The sequence below is a fragment of the Canis lupus genome, chromosome 4 (genome assembly GCF_048164855.1).
Source record: "Canis lupus baileyi chromosome 4, mCanLup2.hap1, whole genome shotgun sequence".
In the NCBI taxonomy this organism is placed as follows: domain Eukaryota; kingdom Metazoa; phylum Chordata; class Mammalia; order Carnivora; family Canidae; genus Canis; species Canis lupus.
The window spans coordinates 73227893-73254485 of record NC_132841.1 but is presented as its reverse complement, the minus strand read 5'-3'; the positions used below and the strand labels follow the sequence as shown (position 1 = coordinate 73254485).

Genomic DNA, 26593 nt, shown 5'->3' with positions numbered 1-26593 from the left:
TCTCTGTCCCTGTCTCTCATTCTCCAGGTCTCTCACCCTCTAGGTCTCATGCGCTTTCCTTCACTAACCTTTTGCTTCCCTCTTATCTAAAGTCTTAACACTTTCGCTGACACCACATCTCATATGACATTCATCAAATTTATACTATATCTGCTTTCTCCTCGATTTCATAAGAAACTCTCTAAAATAGGCAATGATGGGCCACTCATCTCAGCATTTCCAGCTCCTGTGTGCTCACCCCACTCTTATTTAGAGAAAACTAAAACAAGTGCTGATAATGAAGAGTTCACCTCAAACACTGCCTCTCAATGGTGATGCGCATCAGAATCCATTTGTATTTCTCTGAAAATCACAATTCTTTTCCCTACATCATGCCCTGTGAATATATGTGCAGAGTCATCTATCTTAATTTCCCAATATATTAGTGAACTACAACACTGGGGACTAATCTCTGATGTAAACAGTGGTTGTGGCCCTGAGGGGCTTCAGAAGTAGCACACAGCAATGACAACAATGGGGTGTAAGGATCCCTCTGTTACCAGAGATTTTGATGGACAAAATAACTTGCTAAGGCTACAAGGTTAGTCAGCTTGACACTCAGATATCTTGGCACACCCTTCAGACACCATCAATATCAATTCTGTGAAAGCTTGAATATATCTTTTGTAGCATAGAATGTTTTAATATGTGTGGGAGTGTGTGTTTATAATGGCACATTGGCCTAACAAATACTCAAGAGGCCAGGAACAACAGCGGCAAAAAATCCACAGTATGTGTCCACAAATTGTCTTGGATTGTGTATGGACAACCTTGGTCTGTGCCAAATATAGAAAGGTCAAAACTACCTGATGACAATATCACTTATGGCTACAGGTATCAGGAGTGTGATAGAATAGGAAGAAGAAAACATGCCAGTTATACCCATTTAGGAAGTATAGCCTCATTTCCTAAGAACTCCAGCTAGATACTCCATTTCTGTCCTCTCAAGATTACCTTTGGCTACCAGATGCCCCTTCCCATGTTGGCAGAGTTGCCCAGTGGAGCCCTGAAGATACATACATGGAAAGAGAGAAGTAGATTGGATAGTCCTTACCCAAGAGGTCATTCTGGGGAAGCCAGTCCACAATCTTCACATTTGTTGCCAATTTGACATCTTTGGGCCAGTGAGAAGGATTGCACTTCCATATCACCCCTTGAGACAGATGAGCAAAGGCATCGTTCATCTCCCTGAGGACTTCCTGGGACTGATAGAGATTGACCAGGGAGCCCAGAGCCACAAGGACAAAACCAGAGTCTCCAAACTTGGCAATGAAATTCTCAAATTCCTGGAGAGAGGTAAAAGAGGCAAGGAGTTGAACAGAGTTGCTCATGAATGCCTATATAGCCTTGAAATGAAAGTCATCTATTTATTGAATACACCCTCCTGTAGTGCCTAGACCTCACTGTCTTGAAGTGGCTCTCATAACCCATGGGACACCTCAGTGCCATTGTGCCTGCAGGACTTGAAGTCATTTCTCTGAGACCTCAGGATACATCATACCACATAAATACTTTCAATAACCATGAATGGAAATGAAGAGAGCTTTAAATATGCGGGCATTACCACAATAGCCCACATTGCCCATGAGGCACTCAAAGCATACTGTGGCACCAACAGATCCAGGACTTGCATGTATAACAATGTTTTGTTTTGCCTTTTTTATAACAATGTTTTATAGAACTAGAAAGTCTATATGGTGGGAATCTCTTTCTTCATTGAAAATAGGCCCCAGTACCAGGGTCTTCCTCATCCTTCATTCTAGGTATGGGGAGATAGGGAAATTTAGGAATGTTCTAACACCAGACCAGAGAGTATCTAGTGCCTAAGAGAGTGCCAGTTACTGTCTTGGCCCCGTACGAGGCAGTATGCCTTCTGAAGACTGATGTAGATGTTGGAGAAATGTCTCTATCAGGTGTCTTCTTCATGGGCTTGTTATCCACCTGTCTGTCTTCTTTCTTGAGGGGTCTGCTAAGGTTTTTGGCCCATTTTAAAATTATTAATTTATTGGTTTTTTATTGTTCTTACTGAATTTTAATAGTCCCTTGTATATTTTGTATATATAGTTGTGTAGTTGTGTGTATAAATGTATATTTTGAATAATGGTCTTTATCAGATATGTCTATGCAAATATTTATTATTGGTCTGTGAATCCTCTTTTTATTCCCTTTACAATTCTGTCTTAGAACAAAAATGTTTAATATCAATTTAGCCCACATATCAACTCTATCAGAGAAAATGTCTTACTATTAATGAGATGCAATCAAAAATGGAGTCTTTAACTGCTAGTAAGTGAGGCAGAAAAGAAAATTTGTGATATAAAAGACAAAATGATAGAGAATTAAAAAGCTGAAAAAAAAGAGAGATAAACAACTATTGGATCACAAGGGGTGATCTCGAGAGATACCATAAGTGAAATAATATTAGAATAATTGAGATCCCAGAAAAAGAGGAACAGGGGGGAGCAGAAGGTATATTGGAGCAAATCATAGCTGAAAACATCCCTAATCTGGGGAAGGAAACAGGCATTCAACTCCAAGAGGCAGAGAACCCTTCTCAAAACCAATAAAATAGGTCAACACTACAACACATAATAGTGAAGTTGGCAAATATCAGAGACAAAGAGAAAATCCTAAAAGAAGCTCAGGATAAAGCTCTATAACCTACAAAGGTAGAAACATTAGACCGGTAGTAGACCTAACCATAAAGGCCTGTCAGGCCAGAAAAAACTGGCATGATATATTCAGGGACCTGAATAAGAAAAACATGCAGTTGAGAGTACTTTCTCTATCAAGGCTGTCATTCAAAGTAGAAGGAGATATAAAAAGCTTCCAGGACATAAAGAAAATAAAAGAATTTGTGATCACTAAACCAGCCTGCAAGAAATATTAAAGGGGATCCTTTAAGCAAAGAGATAGCTCAAAAGTAACATAGACCAAAAAGGAACACGGATAATATACAGAAAAAGTGACTTTATAGGTATTACAATAGCACTAAATTCATATCTTCCAATAGTTATTTTGAATGTAAATGGGCTAAATGCCTCATTCAAAAGACACAAAGTATTAGATTGGATAAAAAAGTAAGATCTATCAATATCCAGTCTGTAAGAGGCTCATTTTAGACCCAAAGATGCTTCCAGATTGAAAGTAAGAGGGTGAAAAACCATTTATCATGCTAATGGACATCAAAAGAAAGCTGAGGTAACAATCCTTATATCAGACAAATTATGTTGACACCAAAGACTATAATAAGAGATGAAGAGGGACACTATATCGTACTTAAAGGGTCTATCCAACAAGAAGATCTATCAATTGTAACTACTTATGCTCCTAACATGAAAGCAGGCAATTATATAAACCAATTAATAACAAAATTAAAGAAACACATTGATAATAATACAGTAGTAGAGGACTTCAACACCCCCACTCACAGCAATGGATAAATCATCAAAGCAAAAGATCAATGAGGAAACAAGGGCTTTGAATGACACATTGGACTAAATGGATTTCACAGGTATATACAGAGCATTCCATCCTAAAGCAACAGAATACACACTCTTCTCCAGTGCACATGGAACATTCTCCAGAATAGATCACATACTGGGTCACAAATCAGGTCTCAGCCAATACCAAAAGATTGGGATCATTCCTTGCATATTTTTTTTGGACCACAATACTTTGAAACTTGAACTCAATTACAAGAGGGAATTTGGAAAGGACTCAAATACATGGAGGTTAAAGAACACTTACTAAAGATGAATGGGTCAATCACGAAATTAAAGAAGAATTTTAAAAATTCATAGAAACTAATAAAAATGAAAATACAACAGCTCAGAACCTTGGAGATGCAGCAAAGACTGTCCTAAGAGGAAACTATACAGCAATGCAAGCTTTTTCCAAGAAACAAGAAAAGTCTCAAATACACTATCTAACCATACCTAAAGGAGCCGGAGATAGAACAGAAAATAAAGCCTAAACTCAGCAGGAGAAGAGAATTAATAATGATTAGAGCAGAAATCAGTGAAATAGAAATCAAAAGAACAGTAGAACAGATTAACAAAACTACAAGCTGGTTCTTTGGAAGAATTAATAAGATCAATAAATCCCTAGCCAGACTTACCAAAAAGAAAATAGAAAGGACAGAAATTAATTAAATCATGGATGAATGAAAAAATAAAATAAAATAAAAATTAAAAAAAATCATGAATGAATGGTAGAGAACAGAACCAACACTGAAGAAAACAATTATAAAAAGATATCATGAGCAACTCTATGCCAAAAATTAGGCAACCTGGAAGAAATTAATGCATTCCTAGAAACTTATAACCCACCAAAACTGAAGGAGGAAGAAATAGAAAAACCTAACCAGCAAGGAAATTGAAGCAGTAATAAAAAATCTTCCAACAAACAAGAGTCCAGGGCCAGATAGATTCTCAGTAATTATGCCAAACATTTAAAGAATTAATACCTATTCTTTTGAAGTTGTTTCAAAATATATAAGTGGAAGTTTTTCATTCTATAGAAAGCATTACCTTAATCCTAAAACCAGACAAAGACCTCAACAAAAAGAATTACAGACCAATATCTCTGATGAACATGGACACCCAAATTCTCACCAAGATACTAGCAGGATCCAGCAGTACATCAAAAGGATTACTCATCATGACCAAGTGGGATCTATTCCTGAACTGCAAGGGTGGTTCAACATCCACAAATCAATCAATGTGATATATTACATTAATAAAAGAAAGGACAAGAGATACATGATCCGCTTAATAGATACAGAGAAAGCATTTCACAATACAACATCTTTTCTTGATTAAAACTCTCCACATTGTACAGATAGAGGGAACATACTTCGATATCATAAAAGCCATCTACAAAAAACAACACAGAAAACATCATTCTCAATAGGGAAAAACTGAGAACTTTTCCCCTAAGGGCAGGAACATGGAGGGATGTCCACTATCACTACTGCTTTTCAACACAGTACTAGAGGTCCTAGCCTCAGCAATCTGACAAAAGAAATAAAAGGCATCCAAATCAGCAAAGAAGTGGTCAAACTCTCACTCTTCATAGATGACATGATACTCTATATGGAAAACCCAAAAGACTCCACCTTAAAATTGCTAGTACTCATATAGGAATTCAACAAAGTGGCAGGATATAAAATCAATGTAAGAAATCACTTGCATTTTTATACACTAATAAGGAGACAGAAAAAAAGAGAAATTGAGAAGTTCATCCCATTTACAATTGGACCAAAAAACCATAGGATAACTAGGAATAAACCTAACCAAAGAGGCAAAGGATATGTACTCAGAAAACTATAGAACAAAAAAAAAGAAAAGAAAAGAAAAGGAAACTATAGAACACTCATGAAAGAAATTGAGAAAGACACAAAGACATGGAAAAATGTTCTGCTCATGAATTGGAAGAACAAATATTGTTAAAACGTCTATGTTATCTAGAGCAATCTATACAATCAATCTCAATCAATCTCTATCAAAATACCATGGACGTTTTTCACAGAGTTGGAAAAAATAATCCTAAAATATGGAACCAGACACTCCTGGAATAATCAAAGTAATCTCAAAAAAAGAAAACCAAAGCTGGGGCATCACAATGCCAGACTTCAAGCTGTATTACTAAGCTATAATCATCAAGACAATATGATATTGGCACAAAAAACAGATTCATAGATCAATGGAACAGAATAGAGAACCCAGAAATGGACCCTCAACTCTATGGTCAACTCTTCTTTGACAAAGTAGGAAAGAATACCCAATGGAAAGAAAGACAGTCTCTTCAAAATGGTGCTGGGAAAATTGGACAGCCGCATGCAGAAGAATGAAATGGGACCATTTCCTCAAACCATAAACAAAAATAGATTCAAAATGGATGAGAGACCTAAATGTGAAATAGAAATCCATCAAAATCCTAGAGAAGAACACAGGCAGCAACCTCTGTGACCTCGGCTGAAGCAACTTCCTGCTAGATGCATCTCCAAAGGCATGGGAAACAAAGGCAAAAATGAACCACTGGGACATCAAGATAAAAAGCTTCTGCACAGCAAAGGAAACAGTCAACAAAACTAAAGGGCAGCCTACAGAATGGGAGAAGATATTTGCAAATATCCTATCAGATAAAGGGCTAGTATCCAAAATCTATAAAGAACTTATTAAATTCAACACCCAAAGAACAAATAATCCAGTCAAGAAATGGGCAGAAGGCATTGAACAGACATGTCTCCAGAGAAGACATACAAATGGCCAGCAGATACATAAAAAAATGCTACACATTACTCGGCATCAGGGAAATACAGATCAAAACCACAATGAGATTCCAACTCACACCAGTCAGAATGGCTAAAATTAACAAGTCTGGAAACAACAAATTTTGGTGAGGATGTGGAGAAAGGGGAACCGTCTTACACTGTTGGTGCGAATGTCAAGCTGGTACAGCCACTCTGGAAAACAGTATGGAGATTCCTCAAAAGTTTGAAAATAGAGATCCTCTATGACCCAGCAATTGCACTACTAGGTATTTATCCAAAGATACAAATGTATTGATCTGAAGAAACATTTGCACCTCAATGTTTATTATAGCAGCAATTTCCACAATAGCCACACTATGGAAAAAGCCCAGATGTCCATTGACAGATGAATGGATAAAGAAGATGTGCTATATATACATATATACACACATACACAATGGAACACTACTCATCCATCAAAAAATTGAAATCTTGCCATTTGCAATGACATAGATGGAACTAGAGGGTATTACACTAAATGAAATAAGTCAATCGAGAAAGACAATTCTCATGTGACCTCACTCATATGTGGAATTTAAGAAACAAAAAAGAGGATGATAGGGGAAGGGAGGTAAAAATAAAACAAGATGAAATCAGAGAGGGAGACAAACCATATGATTTTTTTTAAGACTCTTAATCATAGGAAACAAACTGAGGGTTGTTGGAGATGAGGGAAGTGGGGGGATGGGGTAACTGGGTGATGGAAATTAAGGAGGGTACATGATGTAATGAGCATTTAGTATTATATAAGACCAATGAATCACTGAACTCTACCTCTGAAACCAATAATACACTATATGTTAATTAATTGAATTTAAATGAAAAATAATTCCAGGGAAAATAACCTTTAAAAAAATAGAACATGCCTTAGGTTTTATATCTAAAAATTAATGACCAAACACGAGTTCATCTATTTTCTCCTCTTTCCCCTCATAGGAGTTTCATATTTGCATCTTACATTTAGGTCAGTGATCCACTTTGAGTTAGTTTTTGTGAAGTGGTAATATCTGTGTCCATTTGTTGGAAAGACTATATTATTTTTATGGTATTTCTTTTAATGCTTTGTCAAAGATCATTTGACTAAATGTATGTGGGTCTATGCATACTCCTTATTCTATTTCATTGATCTATTTGTCTATTCTTTTGCTTATACCACACTGCCTTGATTATTTTAGCCATATAGTATGTCATGGTCTTGACTAATGTCAGTCCTCCACCTTAATTCTTCATCTTCAATATTGTGTTGGCTCATCAGGGCTTTTGCCTCTCCATGCAAATTTGAGCATCAGTTTATTAATATGTACAAAATAACTTGCTGCAATTTTCAACGGGATTGCACTGATTCTATAAATCAAATTAGAGATAATGAACACCTAGCAATATAGAGACTTCCTATCCATGAACATAGACTTTCTCTCCACTTATTTAGTTCCTTAATTTCTTTCATCAGCTTTTTGTAGTTTTCCTCATATAAATCTCATACATGTTTTGTTAGATTTATTCCCAAGATTTTATATTTGGTTGTGCTCATGTAAATGGCATAGTGTTTTAATCTCACATTCCTCCTGTTCATTGCTGATATATACAAAAAAGATGGACTTGATATTTAACTTATATCCTTTGATACTGCTATAATTGCTTATTAGTTGCAAGAATCTATTTCTTGACTCTTTCAGAGTTTTGAAATGGACTATCAACGTCATCTGTGAACAAAAACAGTTTATCTCTTCCTTCATTATTTCATTGCTTTTCATACCTTTTTTCATCTTTTCATCTTAATTTACTAGAACCTCCAATATAAGACTGTAAAGCAGAGGGAGGGGACACATTTGCCTTGTACTCGATGAGCTATACTTTCATTTTCCATATAGTGTTTTCAATACAGAGAAGTGTTTAATCCTGATACAGTCTTATTTATCTATTTTTTTTCTTTGTTACTTATGCTTTTGGTGCTTTTGGTGTCACATCTACAAACTATTGTCAAATCCAAGTCCATGCAATTTATCCCTTTTTCTCTAGGAATTTTTTTTTTACTTTTAGCTCTTTATTTAGGCCATTGATCCATGTTTAGTTAATTTCAGTATGTAGTGTGAGGAAGGCTCATACAACATTATCTTTCACATGAATGAATATCCAGTGGTACCAGCACCATTTGTTGAAGAGACTATTCTCCCCATTGATTGCTCCTGGCACCCTTGTCATAAATTATTTGGTCATAGTTGTACGAGTCATCCAACTCTGTTCTTTTTCATATTAATTTGGTTATTCAGTGTCTTTTACATTTCCATGTGAATTTGAAGATTGGTTTTCCTATTTCTCCAAAAAAAATAATAATAAGGCCCTTCAGTTGTTGATATGATTAGAAAAAAATCTATAGATCACTTTTAGTAGTATTGCTTTCTTAATAATATTAAGTAACACCATCCATGGTCTGGAGAGGTCTTTCAATTTATTTAGGTCTTCCTGAATTTCTTTCAGCAAATTTGTAGTATCCAGTGTACATGTCTTTCACCTCCTCAGTTTAACTGGATGCTGGTGTAAATAGAATATTTACCTAATTTCATTTTCAGAGTGTTTATAACCACTGTATGGAAACACAATTCATATTTGCATATTGATATTTTTCCCTGCAATTTTGCTAGTTTTGTTAGACATAGTGTATGAATCATACACCAAAAAGAATTTTCTATATATAGGATTATGCCATATGAAATCCAAATATTTCTACATTGACCATTCCCATTTGGATGCCTTATATTTCTTCTTCTTGCCTACTTGCTCTGTCTAGGGCATATCTGAATAGCAGTGATGTAAGTAGGCATCTTAGGCAGCACAATTTTAGTCTATTTATAGAGTATGATGTTAGCTTATTTCATAAATGCTCTATCACATTCGAGAAGTACTTTTCTATTTCTAGTATTATGAGTGTTTTTATCATGAAACAGTGTTAGTTTGTCAAATGTCTTTTCTGCATCTCTTGAGATAATATGCTTTTTTACCCCTTTCACTCTATTAATGTGTTATATTATGCTGATTGACTTTGTTATATTAAACTATTTATAAAATATTCTTTATCTCTTGTAAAAGTTTTGACATCAGTCTATTTTGTCTGATATTACTTAGTATGTAGCCACCTCCAGATGATTCTTAAAGAAGTTCATGATGTAATATCCCCCAAATTAGATTAATGTGTTTTTGTCAATTCTGCAAAACATCTATTTCTTCCTTTCTCTGCATTTGCTGGCTGTCCCCAGCTGCCAGTCTTTTACCTCATTGTGCAATTCTGGCCCTATTTAACTCCATCCTGCACAACACTCTAAGAACTACCATCCTAAAGGACAACTAAAATTGGCTTTGTTGTCATTTGACATTTACAAGATCAATGTAAATCTATAACTTAAAACTGGCAAGGGCAGAGCATGATGTCATAATAAGAAGCTACATAATCCCAGCCCTTCACAGATTAAATGAAAGGACAAAAAAAGCTAAAGATTGACTCAAATAAACTTTATAGGACTTGGGAAAATACTCAATGATATGGAGGAACCAAACATATGTGATGTGATTCAAGGAAGAAAAAAAACACTACAAACAGTGAGAATTTCCATGGCATTTTTACTGTCTTCCTGGAGTGCCATGCCAGATCCAGAGGCAGCAGTCCTGGCCCTGCCTTCAGCAGCAGGAGTAGAACTGAAACAATTTGCAACATTGTAACCACTTTATAGGCTCCCAAGTGACCAGTGTAAGTCTCACCAGACTTGGAGCTCTGACTGGGAATGGCAATATAGCTCCGATATCAGGCTGGTGGGAGTCTTGCAAGACAGTAGAAGTTACCATGCCAGGGAAAACTTTCAGGGCTACCATAGACTTAGAATCTTGAGGGCAAGAGATTATGGAAATAAAATATAACAGAACACCTAATACCCTGAACAGACTTTGGGTAAGACTCTGGGAATGTAAGACATTAATATTAGACAACTATACAGAAAGAATTGGGTGAATAAAAGTATACACAAAGGCCAGATAGAAAAAAATGCTTAGGAAGTACCTAAGAATACTCTAAGTTGTCTTCCCTGGCTGACCCAAAATATTAAAACATTCCCCACTAATTAGTGAAAGTGTTCCATGGCAGCCTGCAAATACAAGTAGAGGTGACTGTTTTTACAAATGCCCAAAACTTTCTACAGACGATCACAAGACAAACCAAAGAAAGAATAGAAAGCCAAAATGTGTCATTTAAAGGAACAAAATAAATCTCTAGAAACTCTCATTGAAGAAACAGATATTGGACTAACTAAACAAGGGCTTTAAAATTGCCTAACATGTGCAAAGAGCTCAAGAAAAACATGGACAAAGATCTAAAGGAAATCAAGAAGACAATATATGAACAAACAGATAATAGCAAGAGGAGACAAATTATTTTTCTAAAAGAACAAACTAAATAAAACAAAAAATCCATCAAAAAATGAATGGATAAAGAAGTAGTGGTCTATGTATACAATATAAATAATAGTGAAAGGGAATATAAGGGAAGGGAGAAGAAATGTGTGGGAAATATCAGAAAGGGAGACAGAACATAAAGACTCCTAACTCTGGGAAACGAACTAGGCGGGGTAGAAGGGGAGGAGGGCGGGGGGTGGGGGTGAGGGGGGCACTTGATGGGATGAGCACTGGGTGTTATTCTGTACGTTGGTAAATTGAACGCCAATAAAAAATAAATTTATTATAAAAAAAAACAATGGAATATTACTCAGCCATTAGAAACGACAAATACCCACCATTTGCTTCGACATGGATGGACCTGGAGGGTATTATGCTGAGTGAAATAAGTCAATCGGGAAAGGACAAACATTATATGGTCTCATTCATGTGGGGAATATAAACATTAGTGAAAGGGAATAAAGGGAAAGGAGAGAAAATGAGTGAAAATGTCAGTGAGGCTAACAAAACATGAGAGACACCTAACTCTGGGAAATGAACAAGGGGTAGTAGAAGGGGAGGTGGGCGGGGGGTGGGGGTGACTGGGTGATGGACATTGAGGGGGGCACTTGGCAGGATGAGCCCTGGGTGTTATGCTATATGTTGGCAAATTGAACTCCAATTAAAATTTTTTTTTAAAAAATAAAGGTAAGATTAGACACTAAAAAAAAAAATAAAATAAAAAAATACAGTAACTGAATTGAAAAATTCACTGGAGTAATTCAATGCAGACCCAAACAGGAGAAAAACTTAGTTCTCTTGAAGATAGGTCATCTAAAATATCAAGTCTAAAAACCAAAAAGGAGAAAGGATTAAAAAAAAGTGAATAGAATGTCAGGGACTCATATGACCCCTCATGTGGATTAATATATGCATTGTGGAGGTCACAGAAGAAGAGAAAGAGAAAAAAGCAGAAATATTGCTTCAAAAAATAATGGCACATGACAAGATATTATATGTAGACAACTCTAAGATTCCTCACATACCAAAAAAACTGTCACAATTAATAAGCAATTTAGAAAAATAGCAAGAAACAAAATCAACTCGAAATATCAAATGTATTACTATATATTAATAAGGAACATTTCAAGAAAATTAGAAAACCAATTCCATTTACAATAGAATCAAAGAATAAAAATATACTCAGGAGTAAACTTAACCAAGGAGGTAAAAGATTTTACATTGAAAGCTAAAAGACATCACTGAAGGAAATATAAAAAGACACAAATAAATGGAAAAAGAAATCCAGGCTTCATGGATTAGAAGACTTTAGTACTTCAGTACTTTAAAGAAGTCAGTACTTCCCAAGATGATTCACAGATACCATGCAAACTCTATCAATAGTGAACAATCTTCTCTTTTGGCAGAAATAAAAAAAAACTATCCTAAATTTGATATGGAATTTCAAAAACACTGAGTGCCCAAGACAGTATAAGAAAAAAAGTACAGGGTTGGAGGTCTCATATTTCCTGATGCCAAAGGATACTACAAAGCTATAATATTCAAAATAATGTGCTATGACAAAAAGACATATGTATAGATCAACAAGGTAAAATAGAAAGTCCAGAAATATCCCCAGGTATATTTAGTCAAATAACTTTTTTGACAAAGGTGCCAGACCATTCATTAGGTAAAGACAGTCTTTTCAGCAAATGGCATTGGAAAACTGGATATTCACATGCAAAATACTGAAGTTGAACCATTACATTATACCAGATACTAAGTCAACCTAAAACAGAGGAGAGACCTAAAAATATGAGCTATATGTATAAAATCCTTAGAACATACAGAGAGAACTCTTTATGTAACTGAACTTGGCAGTGGTTTCTTGGATAAGACACCAATAGCACAGGCAACGAAACAAAAAATAGCTGAATTGGATTTCAACAAAAAGAAAAGCTCTGTGTGTCAAAAGACACTATCAAAATAGTGAAAGGGCAACTCAGGGAATGGAGAAATATTTGCAAGTCATATATCTAAAAAGATTGATTGCCAGATTATATAAAGAACTACTCTACCCAAAAAACAAACATGATTCAAAAATGGGCAAAGACTTGAGCAAGTATTTCTCCAAAGAAGATACATAAATGGCCAATAAGCTTATGAAATGGTAAACTTCACTAATCAGGGAAATTCTAATCTAATCACAACAAGACACCACTTCCCACCCATTAGGATAGCTAAGAACAATTTTTTTTAATCACATAAAGAAAACAGAAAATGTCAAGTGTTTGTGAAGATATGGAAAAGTTGGAACTCTTACACATTGTTGGTGGAAATGTTAACTGGGACAGCCACTGTGAAAGACTGTATGGCGGTTCCTCAAAAAATGAAATATGCAATTATCATATGACCCAGAAATTCCATTTCTCAGTATATTACCAAAAGAATTAAAAGTAGGGATTCCAACAAATATTTGTACACTACTGTTCATAGCAGCCTTATTCACCTTAGACAAAAGTGGAAGTAACCCATGTGCCTAAGGACAGATAAATAGATAAATAAATATGGTATATACAGACACAATGAAATATTACTCTGCCCAAAAAGGAAAGAACTTTGGACACATACTACAACATGGATGAATCTTGAAGACATTATGCAAAGTGAAATAAGCTATCACAGAAGAACAAATATTGTATGATTCCACCTGTATAAGGTGCGTAGAGTAGTCAAATTCATACAGACAAAAGAAGAGTAGTGGTTGCCAGGGTCTGGAGGCAGAGAGGAAATGAGAAGTCACTGTTGAGTGGGTATGAGGTTTCAGTTTGGGAAGAGGAAAATGTTCTGGAGATGGATGTAGGTAACGGTTGCACAAAATGTGGAAGTTCTTAATGCCCCTGAACTGTACCCTTCACTATGGTTAAGATGGTAAATTTTATACTATGTATATTTGATCACAATTTTTTAAAATGGGAAAAAGAAGAAAAATTACATAAGCATCTGTTATCTCACAGATTACACACCTTAACTTCCATTATTCTCCTCCCTAATAACTCCTGTCTCAATTCCAAAACTTACCCACCATCATGTCAGGTAGAACATGTGTTTTGGCCTTGTCTTATTTGTGCAATTGAATCTTCCACTACTCTAGTCTGGCCAATGCCACTGAGGGAACCCAGTCTCATGGCCGTCTCACTTACACCTCCACACATTGGAGCCCTTGTCTCCTCAACCTGCTGCATCTTCCTCCCCAGTTCCATTTCTTAAAAAATGCCACCATGAATCAAAGTCCATTTTGCCCATGAACCATTCCCCAAAATTTTCTGTTCACTCAATGCAAGGTCAGTAGGGGAAGGGTAGATATTTTGGCACCTGGGAAGCCCAGGCCAGGTTTAGGCCTTTGCTGCCCTGAGCTGAATAGTACTGGGAATATTATGTACACCACCTGATTATTTGTCCTCGCCTTTATAAAATTGGAGATCATCACTATTCCCTCAAAGTGGCACAATATACAATGTATGAGATAATTTCTGTACAATAGCAACCCAGCACCTACAGGCAACGGGCAGCCACTAATCATAGCTTTAATTCATTTTGATAACTTTGAGAGCAGTAGTTTTGAGTTCAGGCTCTGCATTCAGACCACCTGGGTAGCATTTAAAACTTAAAATATGTAGACCCAATCCCAGACCAATCAAATCAGAACATCTCGGCTGAGCCAGGAGTTAGGGCTCTACACGAAGGAGCCATTGGAGATGATGCCTGCAGATCTAGCCATCATTTGCACCCAGTCCCACCTCATTACATTATTACATTACATTACTCTCTCTCTCTCGTTTATATTTAGTTATGGATAAACAATCTCCTTAAAAATTCTTTCATGTGGTAGACTCCCACTTCATAAGTATTTGCCTGTGATCATAAAAATTGAAAATTAAAATATCAACATGTTGAAGCATTTTTACCAGAAGGCTAGGACCAGGGTAAGGAACAGTTTAGGGCTGTTACCTAAAGAGATTCTCAATAACAGGGTCAGGTAAGACCTAACAGTACTTCCATGACCCTTACAGAAAGGGCTTCCTGAAAAGTGGGTCCTGGGATAAGCAAGATGGCAGAGTGGGAAGCCCTAGCACTCCTTCCCCCTAAAAACATGCCAATTCTTGGCAACATTTCATGCTCAAATTCTCCTTATAAGAAATCCAGAATCTAAATAAAAGGGTACCTCAGCCAAATGTGTAACCAGTCTCACTGAAGCCAGAGGATAGTTATGAAAATATCCTCTCATATCTCACTTGTGAAATAAGCCAATAACAGAAAAGCAAATATTGCAGGATTTCACTTATATGTAACATCAAAAATAGTCAAGTTCATAGAATCAAAAGTAGAAGTTGGTTTCCAGGGCTTGGGGGAAGGGGATAATAGGTACTTACTATTCCATGGAGAGGAAGAGTTATGAAGTTAAGTGAGATTAATAAGATGTAGAAATCTGATGCACAACATGGTGCCTACAGTCAATAGTTTATATCGTACTTTCAAAAATTTGTTAAGGGGGTAGATATCATACTAAGTGTTTTTACCAAAATAAAATAAAATTTAGAATAAAATAGAATACAATAAAATAGACTAGAAAATTAAAAATAAAATAAAAATGTACATTCTAGGTGTTTTGCTTGTCTCACCCTGCTTCAATCCCTGTGCCCACCGGAAGGGGAGCCACTAATTCTACACTGAAGAGCTTTACATGAAGTCCACATCGAGAGCTACAGTTTTACTTACTTGTGGCACTGGTTTAACAGGTCTGACCATTAAGCCTCCAACATACACAGTGTTGGGGAGCAGGGGCCGAGCAAATTCAAGGGCAAAGTCAGAGTTAACAAACCACAGCTCTGCTTTCTTTAGAAGATGAGACAAAACTGGCCTAGCACCTTCCGGGAAATGTTCCTTGATGGTCTTGTCAAACGTAGATTGGATTTGCCATTGTTTCATGAAGAAATCAAAGAACATCAGAAAATTCTTCACTCGGCTCCAGAAATCCATGCAGTCAGTTAACAAGGAATGGAATACTGGAACATAAGACACAGGGCTTGGTAGCCCAAGGTCCACACTGCCAAAGGGGGTGGGAAGAATTGACACAAATGGCTTCCCAAGCTTCTCAGCAATCAGGAAAGAACAGAAGTCAAATGCTTCAACAAATACCAAGTCAAAATTCTCATTTTTTAAGGAATCCATGATGTCACTTCTCCTTAGCAAATTACTGCATTGAATCCCCAATTGTTCCATTAACTTTACAAGGTTGTCAAATGCTTCTCTGTAGAAAAAAAAAAAAAAAAAAAAAGGAAAGTAAGGGCAAACATTCACTGGAGGTGTTAATTTCACAATACATAAAGGAATCTTGGGCTACAAAGAAAATATCCCAGGTAAGTGAGACCATACCTGGCAGCAGACCACCTATTTTACCAGTGTTCAACAAATAACTGTTCTGGTCACTCTGCTCTGGGTGTTCTGTTTCTTAAAATGTTCTCACTCTCTCCCGTCCCCTTTCTCCAGCCAATCATATCCACCCACCATCCATGCCAATTCAAGAGCCTTCCACTGTGGGAGCCATCTCTGACTATAGCAGACCTCACAATTCGATGTCTACCTGATACATTCCGTGATGCTCTCTTTAACTTTCATCTCTATGAACATTATCTGACTTTTTATGAGTGACAGTCTTCTTTACCAGCCTACCTGTGGAACTAACTTGGTAGCAGAGTCCACAGTATTGATAATATAGCCATGTTCTGTTCCTTAAGTTTTGTACATTCTCCATTTGACAGATGACCTCACACAAGGAACTATCTGATGGTAGTATTAGAACCCAAATTCTAAGCTGAACATGAGATTTACATCTTTCTAGCCTATGAGGTAAACAATTTAAAACAAATAAAAAGTCTGTTTGAAGCTTACTATTAACCTTTCCATTTCATGCTAAAATTTTACCGATACCTAATTAAGACACTATATATGGCATTATCCTCCTTCAATGTTTTCCTGTCAGTGCCTGCAAAGAAAATGACCCTTTTTGTACAATATATGGGCAACAGATGAGAATCTTCTTGACCAGAGGTTATGGGTGCAGGTGCTTTGGAGACCTGCTACCTGAATGAAGGACTGAGAGAATCAATAGCTCTGCAAACTTGTAACCTGTACAAAACTATACCATGTCAGCTCACTTAAGGAAGGCTTAAACAGGTGAGAGCTCATTAGCAATATGTAGATGCCCACAAGTACTTTAGAATCTTTATAAGGGAAGGGAGAAGAAATGTGTGGGAAATATCAGAAAGGGAGACAGAACATAAAGACTCCTAACTCTGGGAAACGAACTAGGGGTGGTGGAAGGGGAGGGGGGCGGGGGGTGGGGGTAAATGGGTGACGGGCACTGAGGGGGGCACTTGATGGGGTGAGCACTGGGTGTTATTCTGTATGTTGGCAAATTGAACACCAATAAAAAATAAATTTATTATTAAAAAAGAAGTACTTTAGAATCGATTTTAAGTAGGACACCTGGGTGGCTCAGTGGCTGAGCATCTGCCTTTGGCTCAGGGCATGATCCTGGGGTCCTGGAATCAAATCTTGCATCAGGTTCCCTGCAGGGAGCCTGCTTCTGTCTCTGCCTCTCTCTCTCTCTGTGTCTCTCATGAATAAATAAATAAAATCTTAAAAAAAAGAACCGACTTTAAGTGACAGATGATTAGCTGAATGATCCTATATTTTTAAACAATTTTACATGATTGCTACATATTGTGCATAAATTCAAGATATGAAGTACAGATTACTCAAAAGTAGAGCATTAATCATATTTGAAATTAAGCTAATAAACTGAACAAAATACTTGCCATACGTAACATGTGTATACAACCAGTCTTCAAAGTGGGGGAGAAGAGACAAGATATATACTTTAAAAATTATGAATAATAATAAAGATGATATAGACAAAGTTTAAAATGACTATTTTATTTTATTTTATTAATAATAAATTTATTTTTTATTGGTGTTCAATTTGCCAACATACAGAATAACACCCAGTGCTCATCCCGTCAAGTGCCCCCCTCAGTGCCCGTCACCCATTCACCCCACCCCAGCCCTCCTCCCCTTCCACCACCCCTAGTTCGTTTCCCAGAGTTAGGAGTCTTTATGTTCTGTCATAAAGACTCCTAAAATGACTATTTTAGATAAGATCTCATAGACAAGAGAATTTTGTCTTCTACTTTAGGTAAGGAAAAGGCTTTATGAGAAAAAGCCAGATTTTAGGATCACCTTGATTACTGAATAAAATTTTTAAGGAAGAAAGGAAGGTGGGGTTAGTCCACTGTAATTAACCAAGCTAAAGGAATTAATATGCATCTTTCCCCCTTGTGTCAAAGATGAAGAATTTTCTATACATCCCAGGTAATGACAAAAACTCTCAGACTAATCTCACACTGGGTATCTCTAAGTTATTTGGGTTTTTAAATGAATTAGAAATATACCAGCTCAAAGTGGTGGCTCTGATATGCCTACCAAGAATGAGAAATTATGTTGTCTATCCTGCCTTCTATGTTGCAGAGAGTATATACAAAAACATTGTAGATGAAGTGTTGCCAGGAAGATCAAGAAGGAACATTCCCCCATGTTATACAGAAATACTTTCATGCTTTTAACGGAAGAGCCAAAATACACAGATTGACTGGCTGGGAGTGCAAAATTCATCTACTCCATCCATTCACTGTCACCTATCATTGATCTCCCCAACCATCTACACATCCATCCACTTCTCTTAAATTTGCTCCAAGTATCCATGCATCCAACCATTTATTTGTATCACTAAAATGGTAAGTCTTTCATTCAGAAAATAAAAGAAATTACCTGCCCTGCAAAGCTTCTTGCATAAAGAAATCAAAATATTTCTTTAATTCTTTTTCATGTTCCTCAGATAGAAGCCAACTGATAACGTGGTATACACTTTCCTTCTCTTCTAAATAAAAAAAATTAAAACACCAATAAGAAATATGTAATTATGTCATACAACCCAGATTAATATTAGCACAATGATATCATATTTTTATTCCAATAATTTTATATATATTTGTTTGCTTTTAGAGGTTTTTTTTTTTGCTTGCTTCTTCATTTCTTCAATCATAGGATCTGATAATATTCCTTGAGAATCTTATAAAAATTCAATTACTTTTATTCAATTTAAAGTTTTCAAGTAAAGGCATAGATATTCGTCATTTTACAGGTGAGAAAACAAAGCTAAATGGAGTATAAGATCATTTGTCAAGGTTGCACATATAGTAAGTGGTACACAATGTATTTATTTTTTTAAGATCTTATTTATTTATTTATTTATTTGAGAGAGAAAGAGAGAGTAAAAGAGAGAGCACAAGCAGAGGGGAAAAGGAGAATCAAGCTCCCCACTGAGCAGGGAGCCTGACATGGGGCTTGATGCCAGGATCCTGGGATCATGACCTGATCTGAAGGCAGAAGCTTAACTGACTCAGCCACCAGGTGCTCCTACACTTTGTATTTAAATACAAATCTTATTTTATCCCAGTTTCCCAGTCCTTAGTCTCTTGGAAAAAAATCATTTTTATTTCTTAAAAGTGATACATGCAAAGGTTTTTGATTCAGTCAAAAATATGCCAAAGGCTAATTAAACAAAATAGTCTTCTGCAACTCTACTTCATATCTTGGCATCTCCTCCATAACTTACGTGTAATAAAGAGTCTGATGCCATTTTTGAAGTTGGACTGATGACAGCTTTCAAGCTTCATCTCACCCTTAACCCTCTGTGACATATCTTGGCAGACAGAGAAGAAAGCCTCAACATGCCATCCCTTATGAGCACTGGGTGTTATGCTATATGTTGGCAAATTGAACTCCAATAAAAAAAAAAATGCCATCCCTTGTGTGAGCAAGAGTTTCAAGCCAAGCAAGCCAGACCCAAGTAGGGGAATCCTCATCCATCCCACTCAGAAGCTTTCACAATTGGCATTTTGGGACAAAAGTATGGGTTTGGACTTTCAGTAGCCCTGGGTCATGTGTCTCACACAAATCCCTCTTCTATATCAGCTTGGATTGTGCTTCTGGATCCAGCATGAGCTGTGATTGACACTAGGGTAGGTAGAAGTCTGTGACCAATGGTTGTGTGTCTCCAGGACTGCCCCCATTATAGACAGTACTCTGTAATAAATTAAAAGAGTTCTCAGCTTTGACATATGTGGAATCTAACATTACTTAAAAAGAAATTATTACAGATAAATGACACAGATTGGCTTCTGTGGCTCTACATCAGAGGTTCTAAACTACTTCTAACATCAGATGGATACAGCAAAGACAAACCTTAATGGTCTTGGTCAGTACTGGGGGAACATAACAGGTATGTCTAAAGAGCTCACCAAATTTATCAAAGTATCTCTGTAGTCTTAGGAGTTAACAAGATATTAGATAGAGGACAACTATGCATGTCCTGTCTTAACTACTGGGATTAAATATCCTATAGTCATAAGATCAATTGGTTAAGTAATATCATAGTAGCTATGGTTGCTCTTATGTGAAAAGTCATAAGTTAAAATTAAGGTTTTAGCACTAACAGCACAACAAAAAGGGATTCATTGGATCTGCCAAGCATATTAAAACTGTTAACGGAACCAAATATATTTAATAGAATTCCTTCAAAGATTAAATCCATTAAAATGTATCTATTAACAAGGAATGATTTTCTCCACTGCTTCCCCATTTAATAGCCTAATTTAGACTATTCTTAAACCTGAATGAATGGTGCCTCTCAGCGTACTGTTATAACTTTACTGCTAATGTCATCATATTAGGGCCACCATTTCCAATATTACTGAAATTGCTGACTATATCTACTAAGTACTAATAGATACTTTGCAAGCATAGATTTAGGAATATATTCTGTTCAATTCCTATTTCAACAAGTTCTCAGCTGCAGTGTCTCTTCACCTTCATCTTTGAAGGACACAAATCATTTTGTAGCTGGCTTCTCATGGACTACCTCAACAGCCCCGCACACAAGCTTTGTCAGCAAGATCTTAACCACATTTAACTCTTTCCAGAAACACATGTATGACACTACATTGAGGAAAACCTCCTTTTGCAGAGATTCATTGAGCATACTCATTTAGGACACAAACATTCACATAGGAATTTACAAAGAGGGATGTGCTGCTGCCCTAAATAAAGCGCAAGCCATGGCACCTCACTTAAAATTCCTCAGACGAATTACTTGCTCAGTTGAAGGTCCTTCCACCCCTGACACTGTCAAATACCTATTATGGTTTTGTTTCCAGCATGAGACCTACTTTCAAACAGCAACTGGTGAACATTTTATATATATATGAAATACATTTATATGAAAATTCTGCTATATATACATACACATATGTATAAATTTATATGTTCATATATATTTATATTTAACTACATAAATATATGTAAAATTCTGAAAAGAAATAATAGGTTACAAGGCAGTGGAGAAGGTATAGTTAGACAGTGGAGTACCAGTAATCTGTCTCCTGACCTAGACAATTCCACTGACAGAATTTGTCTAAAATAACTATTTGGGAATTCTGCAGTCAACTGATGCTTTTCAATGACTAGGAGAAGTCCTTAACTATAAATTGCAGATAAGGGGCACCTGGGTGGCTCAGTGGTTGAGCATCTGCCTTTAGCTCAGAGCATGATCACAGGGCCCTGGATCGAGTTCTGCACTGGGCTCCCAGCAGGGGGCCTGCTTCCATCTCTGCCTATGTCTCTGCCTCTCTATGTCTCTCATAAATAAATAAATAAAATCTTAAAATTGAAATAAATAAATAAATAAATAAATAAATTGCAGATAATTTTAGTCATGTCAGCTCTTTTCACAGTAGCAACTATCCATGCCCCACTCCTCAGCCTCCAAGCAGAAAGCTATATGTATGTGTTCATAGAACAGCTTGTACACAGGTTTCAAGAGCCTAAGTGGGAAAAAATGACCTTCAAATATCAACTATCTGAGCTCTGATTGCTGCTTCTGATCACAGAAGTACAGACAAAGAAATCAGCAGCAATATTTTTGGATTATGCTTTGTCATTGCAGCCACATCCCTCTCTGACTGAATGGACTTCAAGGGGGTCTTAAAAGACTGATGTTCCCTTTTCCCATCATTTTTCTCATTTTCTTCTTTGGGAGGGAAACATGAAAAGTTAGGACATTGTAAAACAACTACATATACCAGGAAAATTAGAAAGTGTCCACTCAAGCCGAGGAAAAGGCTTGGAAAAGACCTAAGAATACCAAAATTTATACCTCACAATGATCCTTAACACAAAGTCAGCCCAGAACAATTTTTTAATGAAAAAAACTAATAACTAAAATCTATGAATCCTAGAGAAAGGAGGAGAGTCTCATCTCCAGATATAGCACAGTGTCAGATTCAAATGGACAGTTTTCAAAAAAAAATTATAAGAAAACTAAGGCTTATTCAAAGGAAAAAGTAAAATAACAGAAACTGTCTCTGAGAAAGACCTGATGGCAGATATACTAGACAATGATTTTAAAGTAACTGCCTTAAAGATTCTCAGAGAGGGGATCCCTGGGTGGCTCAGCAGTTTAGTACCTGCCTTTGGCCCAGGGCATGATTCTGGAGTCCGAGGATTGAGGCCCCCATCAGGCTCCTGGCATGGAGCCTGATTCTCCCTCCGCCTGTGTCTCTACCTCTGTGTGTCTCTCATGAATAAATAAATAAAAATCTCCTAACTCTGGGAAACGAACTAGGGGTGGTGGAAGGGGAGGTGGGTGGGGGGTGGGGGTGACTGGGTGACGGGCACTGAAGTGGGCACTTGACGGGATGGGCACTGGGTGTTATTCTATATGTTGCCAAATTGAACACCAATAAAAAATAAATGTATTAAAAAAATAAATAAATAAAAATCTTTAAAAAAAAGATTCTCAAAGAGTTAAAGGAAGATGTGGAGAAGGTCAAAGAAAAAGTGTATGTAAAATAGGAATGTCAATAAAGGCATAGAAAATCTAAAAAGAAACCAGAAAACATTCTACAACTGAAAAATAAAATAAATGAAATGAAAATTTCACTATAGGGATTCAAAGGCAGATTTGAGCAAGCAGAAGAAATAATTAGTGAACCTGAAGATAAAACAATGGAAATTATCAAGTGTGAAGAACAGAAAGTTAAAAGATTTCAGAAAAGAACACAGCCTAAAGGATCAACATATGCACTGTGGATGCTCACAAGGAAAAGAGAGAAAGAAAGGGATAGAGAGAACATTTTAAGTAATAAGAGCTGAAAATATCCCAAATGGATGAAAAATATTAGAATAAACATCTAAGAAGCTCAACAAACTCCAAGGAAAATGAACTCAGGTACCCACCCACATCAGGACACATTATAATCAAAATTGAGAAAGATAAAGAGAGAATATTAAAGCAGCAGGATAAAAGTGACTCAACACATATAAGTGATTGTCAATGAGATGATCAAGATTTGTAATCAGAAATTTCGGAGGCCAAAAAACAAAAATTGGAGTCCAGAAGGAAGTGGCCCAATATATTCAAAATGCTAAAAGAAGGGGTACCTGGGTGGCTTAGTGAATTAAGCATTCAACTCTTGGTTTTAGCTCAGGTCACAATCGCAGGGTAGTGGGATAGGCCCTGTGTTGGGCTCCATGCTCCATGGGAAGTCTGTTTGAGATTCTTTACCTCTTCCTATCCCTCTCCCCCTTCCCCTACTCACTCTCTCTCTGTCTCTCTCTTTCTCTCAAATAAATAAATAAATAAATAAATAAATAAATAAATAAATAAACATCTTTTTTTTAATGGTAAAAGAAAAGAACAATCAACAAAAAATCTTATATCCAGCAGAACTACCCATCAAAAGTCAAGGAGAATTAAGGCAATCACAGATAAACAAAACTAAGGGAGTTTGTTACCACTAGAACTGCCCTCAGAGAAAACTTAGGGGTGTTCTCCATGGGGAAAATAAAAGGACATCAGATAAAACTCAAAGGTGTATAAAGAAATAAAGACTTAAAAAAGGTAAATGAACAGGCAATAATAAAAGCTACTGCTATTGTAACAATGGTTTATAACTGCATTTTTGTTTTCTACATGATTTAAGAGACCAGCACATTATTTTTTTAAATATTTTATTTATTTATTCATGAGAGGCACAGAGACAGAGAGAGAGGCAGAGGGAGAAGCAGGCTCCATGTAGGGAGCCTCACATGGGACTTGATCCTGGATTTCCAGGATCACACCCTGGGCTGAAGGCGGCGCTAAACCACTGAGTCACCAAGGGTGCCTGAGACCAGCACATTAAAATAAACTAATAAACTAATAAAAACTAATGTATAATTAGTTTGTAATTATAATTATATACTAATGTATAATTAGCAATGTATAAAAATGTAATTTTGTGACATCAATTAACCAAAAAGGTTAGGGATGAAGCCATATAGGAGCAGCATGTTTGAATGTTAATAAGCTGGTATAAATTAAAATCTGAGTGTCACAGATTTAGAAGGTTAAATGAAATCCCCATTGTAACCACACACACAAAATAACTGTAGAATATACACAACGTAGAATTAGAAAAGAATTTAATGTTTTATAAGGAATTAACCAAATACGAAAGAAACAGTGATACAGAAAGTGAGGGGGGGGAGCTAAAAGGCATATAGAAAACAAATAGCAAAAGGACAGAAGTAAGTCTCTCTTTATCAGTAATTACATTAAATGTACATGGATTAAATTCTCCAAACAAAAGACAGAGAATGGCAGGGGGATCCCTGGGTGGCGCAGCAGTTTGGCGCCTGCCTTTGGCCCAGGGCACGATCCTGGAGACCCGGGATCGAATCCCACGTCGGGCTCTCGGTGCATGGAGCCTGCTTCTCCCTCTGCCTGTGTCTCTGCCTCTCTCTCTCTCTCTCTCTCTATCATAAATAAATTTTAAAAAATTAAAAAAAAAGAGAATGACAAAATGGTAAGAACACACAATCCAACTGTAATATCTTAGTATGGTGACAGTTTGTAGCTACACTTGTGGTGCATACATAGTTGTCAAATCACTACGTTGTACACCTGAAACTAATGTAACATTGTGTGTCACTATGCTTCAAAAAATAATAATAATTAAAAATTAAAAATAAAATAGGATTAGCAATGGGGGCAAGAAGGTGTGGAGTGTATGGAAACTTCCTGTAGTATCTTTACAACTTTTCTGTAAACCTAAAGTTATTCCAAAATGAAATGTATTAAACAAATAAAAACAAAAATTAAAAGGCCTCAAATAAAAATATAATCCAAGTATATTCTGTCTGCAAGAGACTCACTTTAGATCCAATGATACAGATAAACTAAAAGGGAAATGATGGAAAAAGATATTCCATGTAAGTAATAACCAAAAGAAAGCAGAAGCAGATGAGCCTATGACAACATAACAGATTTTAAATCAAAGAAGATTAAAAGAGACACATAACAACATTATATATTAATGAAAGTTCATACAACAAGAAGATATAACAATTACAAACATATATGCACGTAATAAGATATGATCAAAATGTCTAAAGCAAAAACTGACAGAATTGAAGGAGAAATAGACAGATCTATATTAATCATTGAAATGTCATACTCTAACCGATGGATAAAATAACCAGAAAGATGATCAGCAAGGAAATAGGAGATTTAAACACACTGATACACTAGATGTAAGAGACATATACAGAACATTCTACCCAACAACAACAGCATACATGGGTATGCTTCTCAAGGATACATGGGACATTTTCTAGCAGAGACCATATGTTAAGCCACAAGTAAGTCTCAACATATTTTAAAAGACAAGTATCATACAACATACTTCTTCTGACCACAACAGGTTGAAGTTAGAAATCAACAGAAAGAAAACCAGAAAATTCACAAATTATGGAAGTTAACACTTTTTATAGAAGCAATGTATCAAAAATAAATCACAAATGAAATCATAAAATCCTTAGAGACAAATGAAAATGAAAATACAGGGCAGCCTGGGTGGCTCAGCAGTTTAGTGCCTGCCTTCTGCCCAGGGCCTGATCCTGGAGACCCGGGATCGAGTCCCACATCCCACTCCCTGCATGAGCCTGCTTCTCCCTCTGCCTGTGTCTCTGCCTTTCTCTCTCTCCCTCTCTCTGTGTCTCTCATGAATAACTAAGTAAAATCTTAAAAAAAATAAGAAAGAAAATGAAAATACTAAATACTAAAACTTATGGAATACACCAAAGGAGCATTTAGAAGGAAATTTAAAGCTATAGATGCTTATATTAAAAACAAAGTTTCTCAAAAAAATATCTCAAATCAATAACCTATCCTGGCTCCTTAAGACACCAGAGAAGGTGTACTAAACTTAAAATGAACATGTTAGAATTAATAAAGATAAGGGAGAAATTAATAAAATTAGAAATAGGGAAACAATAGGAAATCAATGAAGCCAAACCGAGTACTTTGAAAAGATCAAGAAAATGCACAAACAAGACAGAAGGACTCAAATTACAAAAACCAAAAATGGAAGAAGGAACACCACTAATGACCACACAGAAATTCAAAGGACTACAAAAGAATTCATGAACTCTAGATGCTACAAATTAGAAAATAGATGATACAGACAAATTTTTAGAAAGACATAAACTACCAAAGTTAACTTAAGGAGAAATAGACATTCTGAATAGACTTATAAAGAGTAAAGGTTGCCCCATTTAGGTAAACTCAGAGTTTATTGATCGATAATAATGTATGGA

The 26593-nt window shown here is 36.3% G+C and overlaps 1 protein-coding gene across 6 annotated transcripts in view; it reads right to left on the bottom strand.

Annotated features, from left to right (window-relative positions):
- Positions 1 to 26593, bottom strand: part of LOC140632653 (UDP-glucuronosyltransferase 3A1-like) — a 34865-nt gene that overhangs the window by 1968 nt on the left and 6304 nt on the right. For all 6 annotated transcript variants that reach the window (XM_072824894.1, XM_072824896.1, XM_072824898.1 and 3 more), the window contains 3 exons: positions 18665 to 18773; positions 15554 to 16085; positions 1094 to 1325 (listed from right to left, as the gene is read on the bottom strand). In XM_072824894.1, the coding sequence (XP_072680995.1) occupies positions 1094 to 1325; positions 15554 to 16085; positions 18665 to 18773 (873 nt within the window). The remainder of the gene's footprint in view (positions 1 to 1093; positions 1326 to 15553; positions 16086 to 18664; positions 18774 to 26593) is intronic.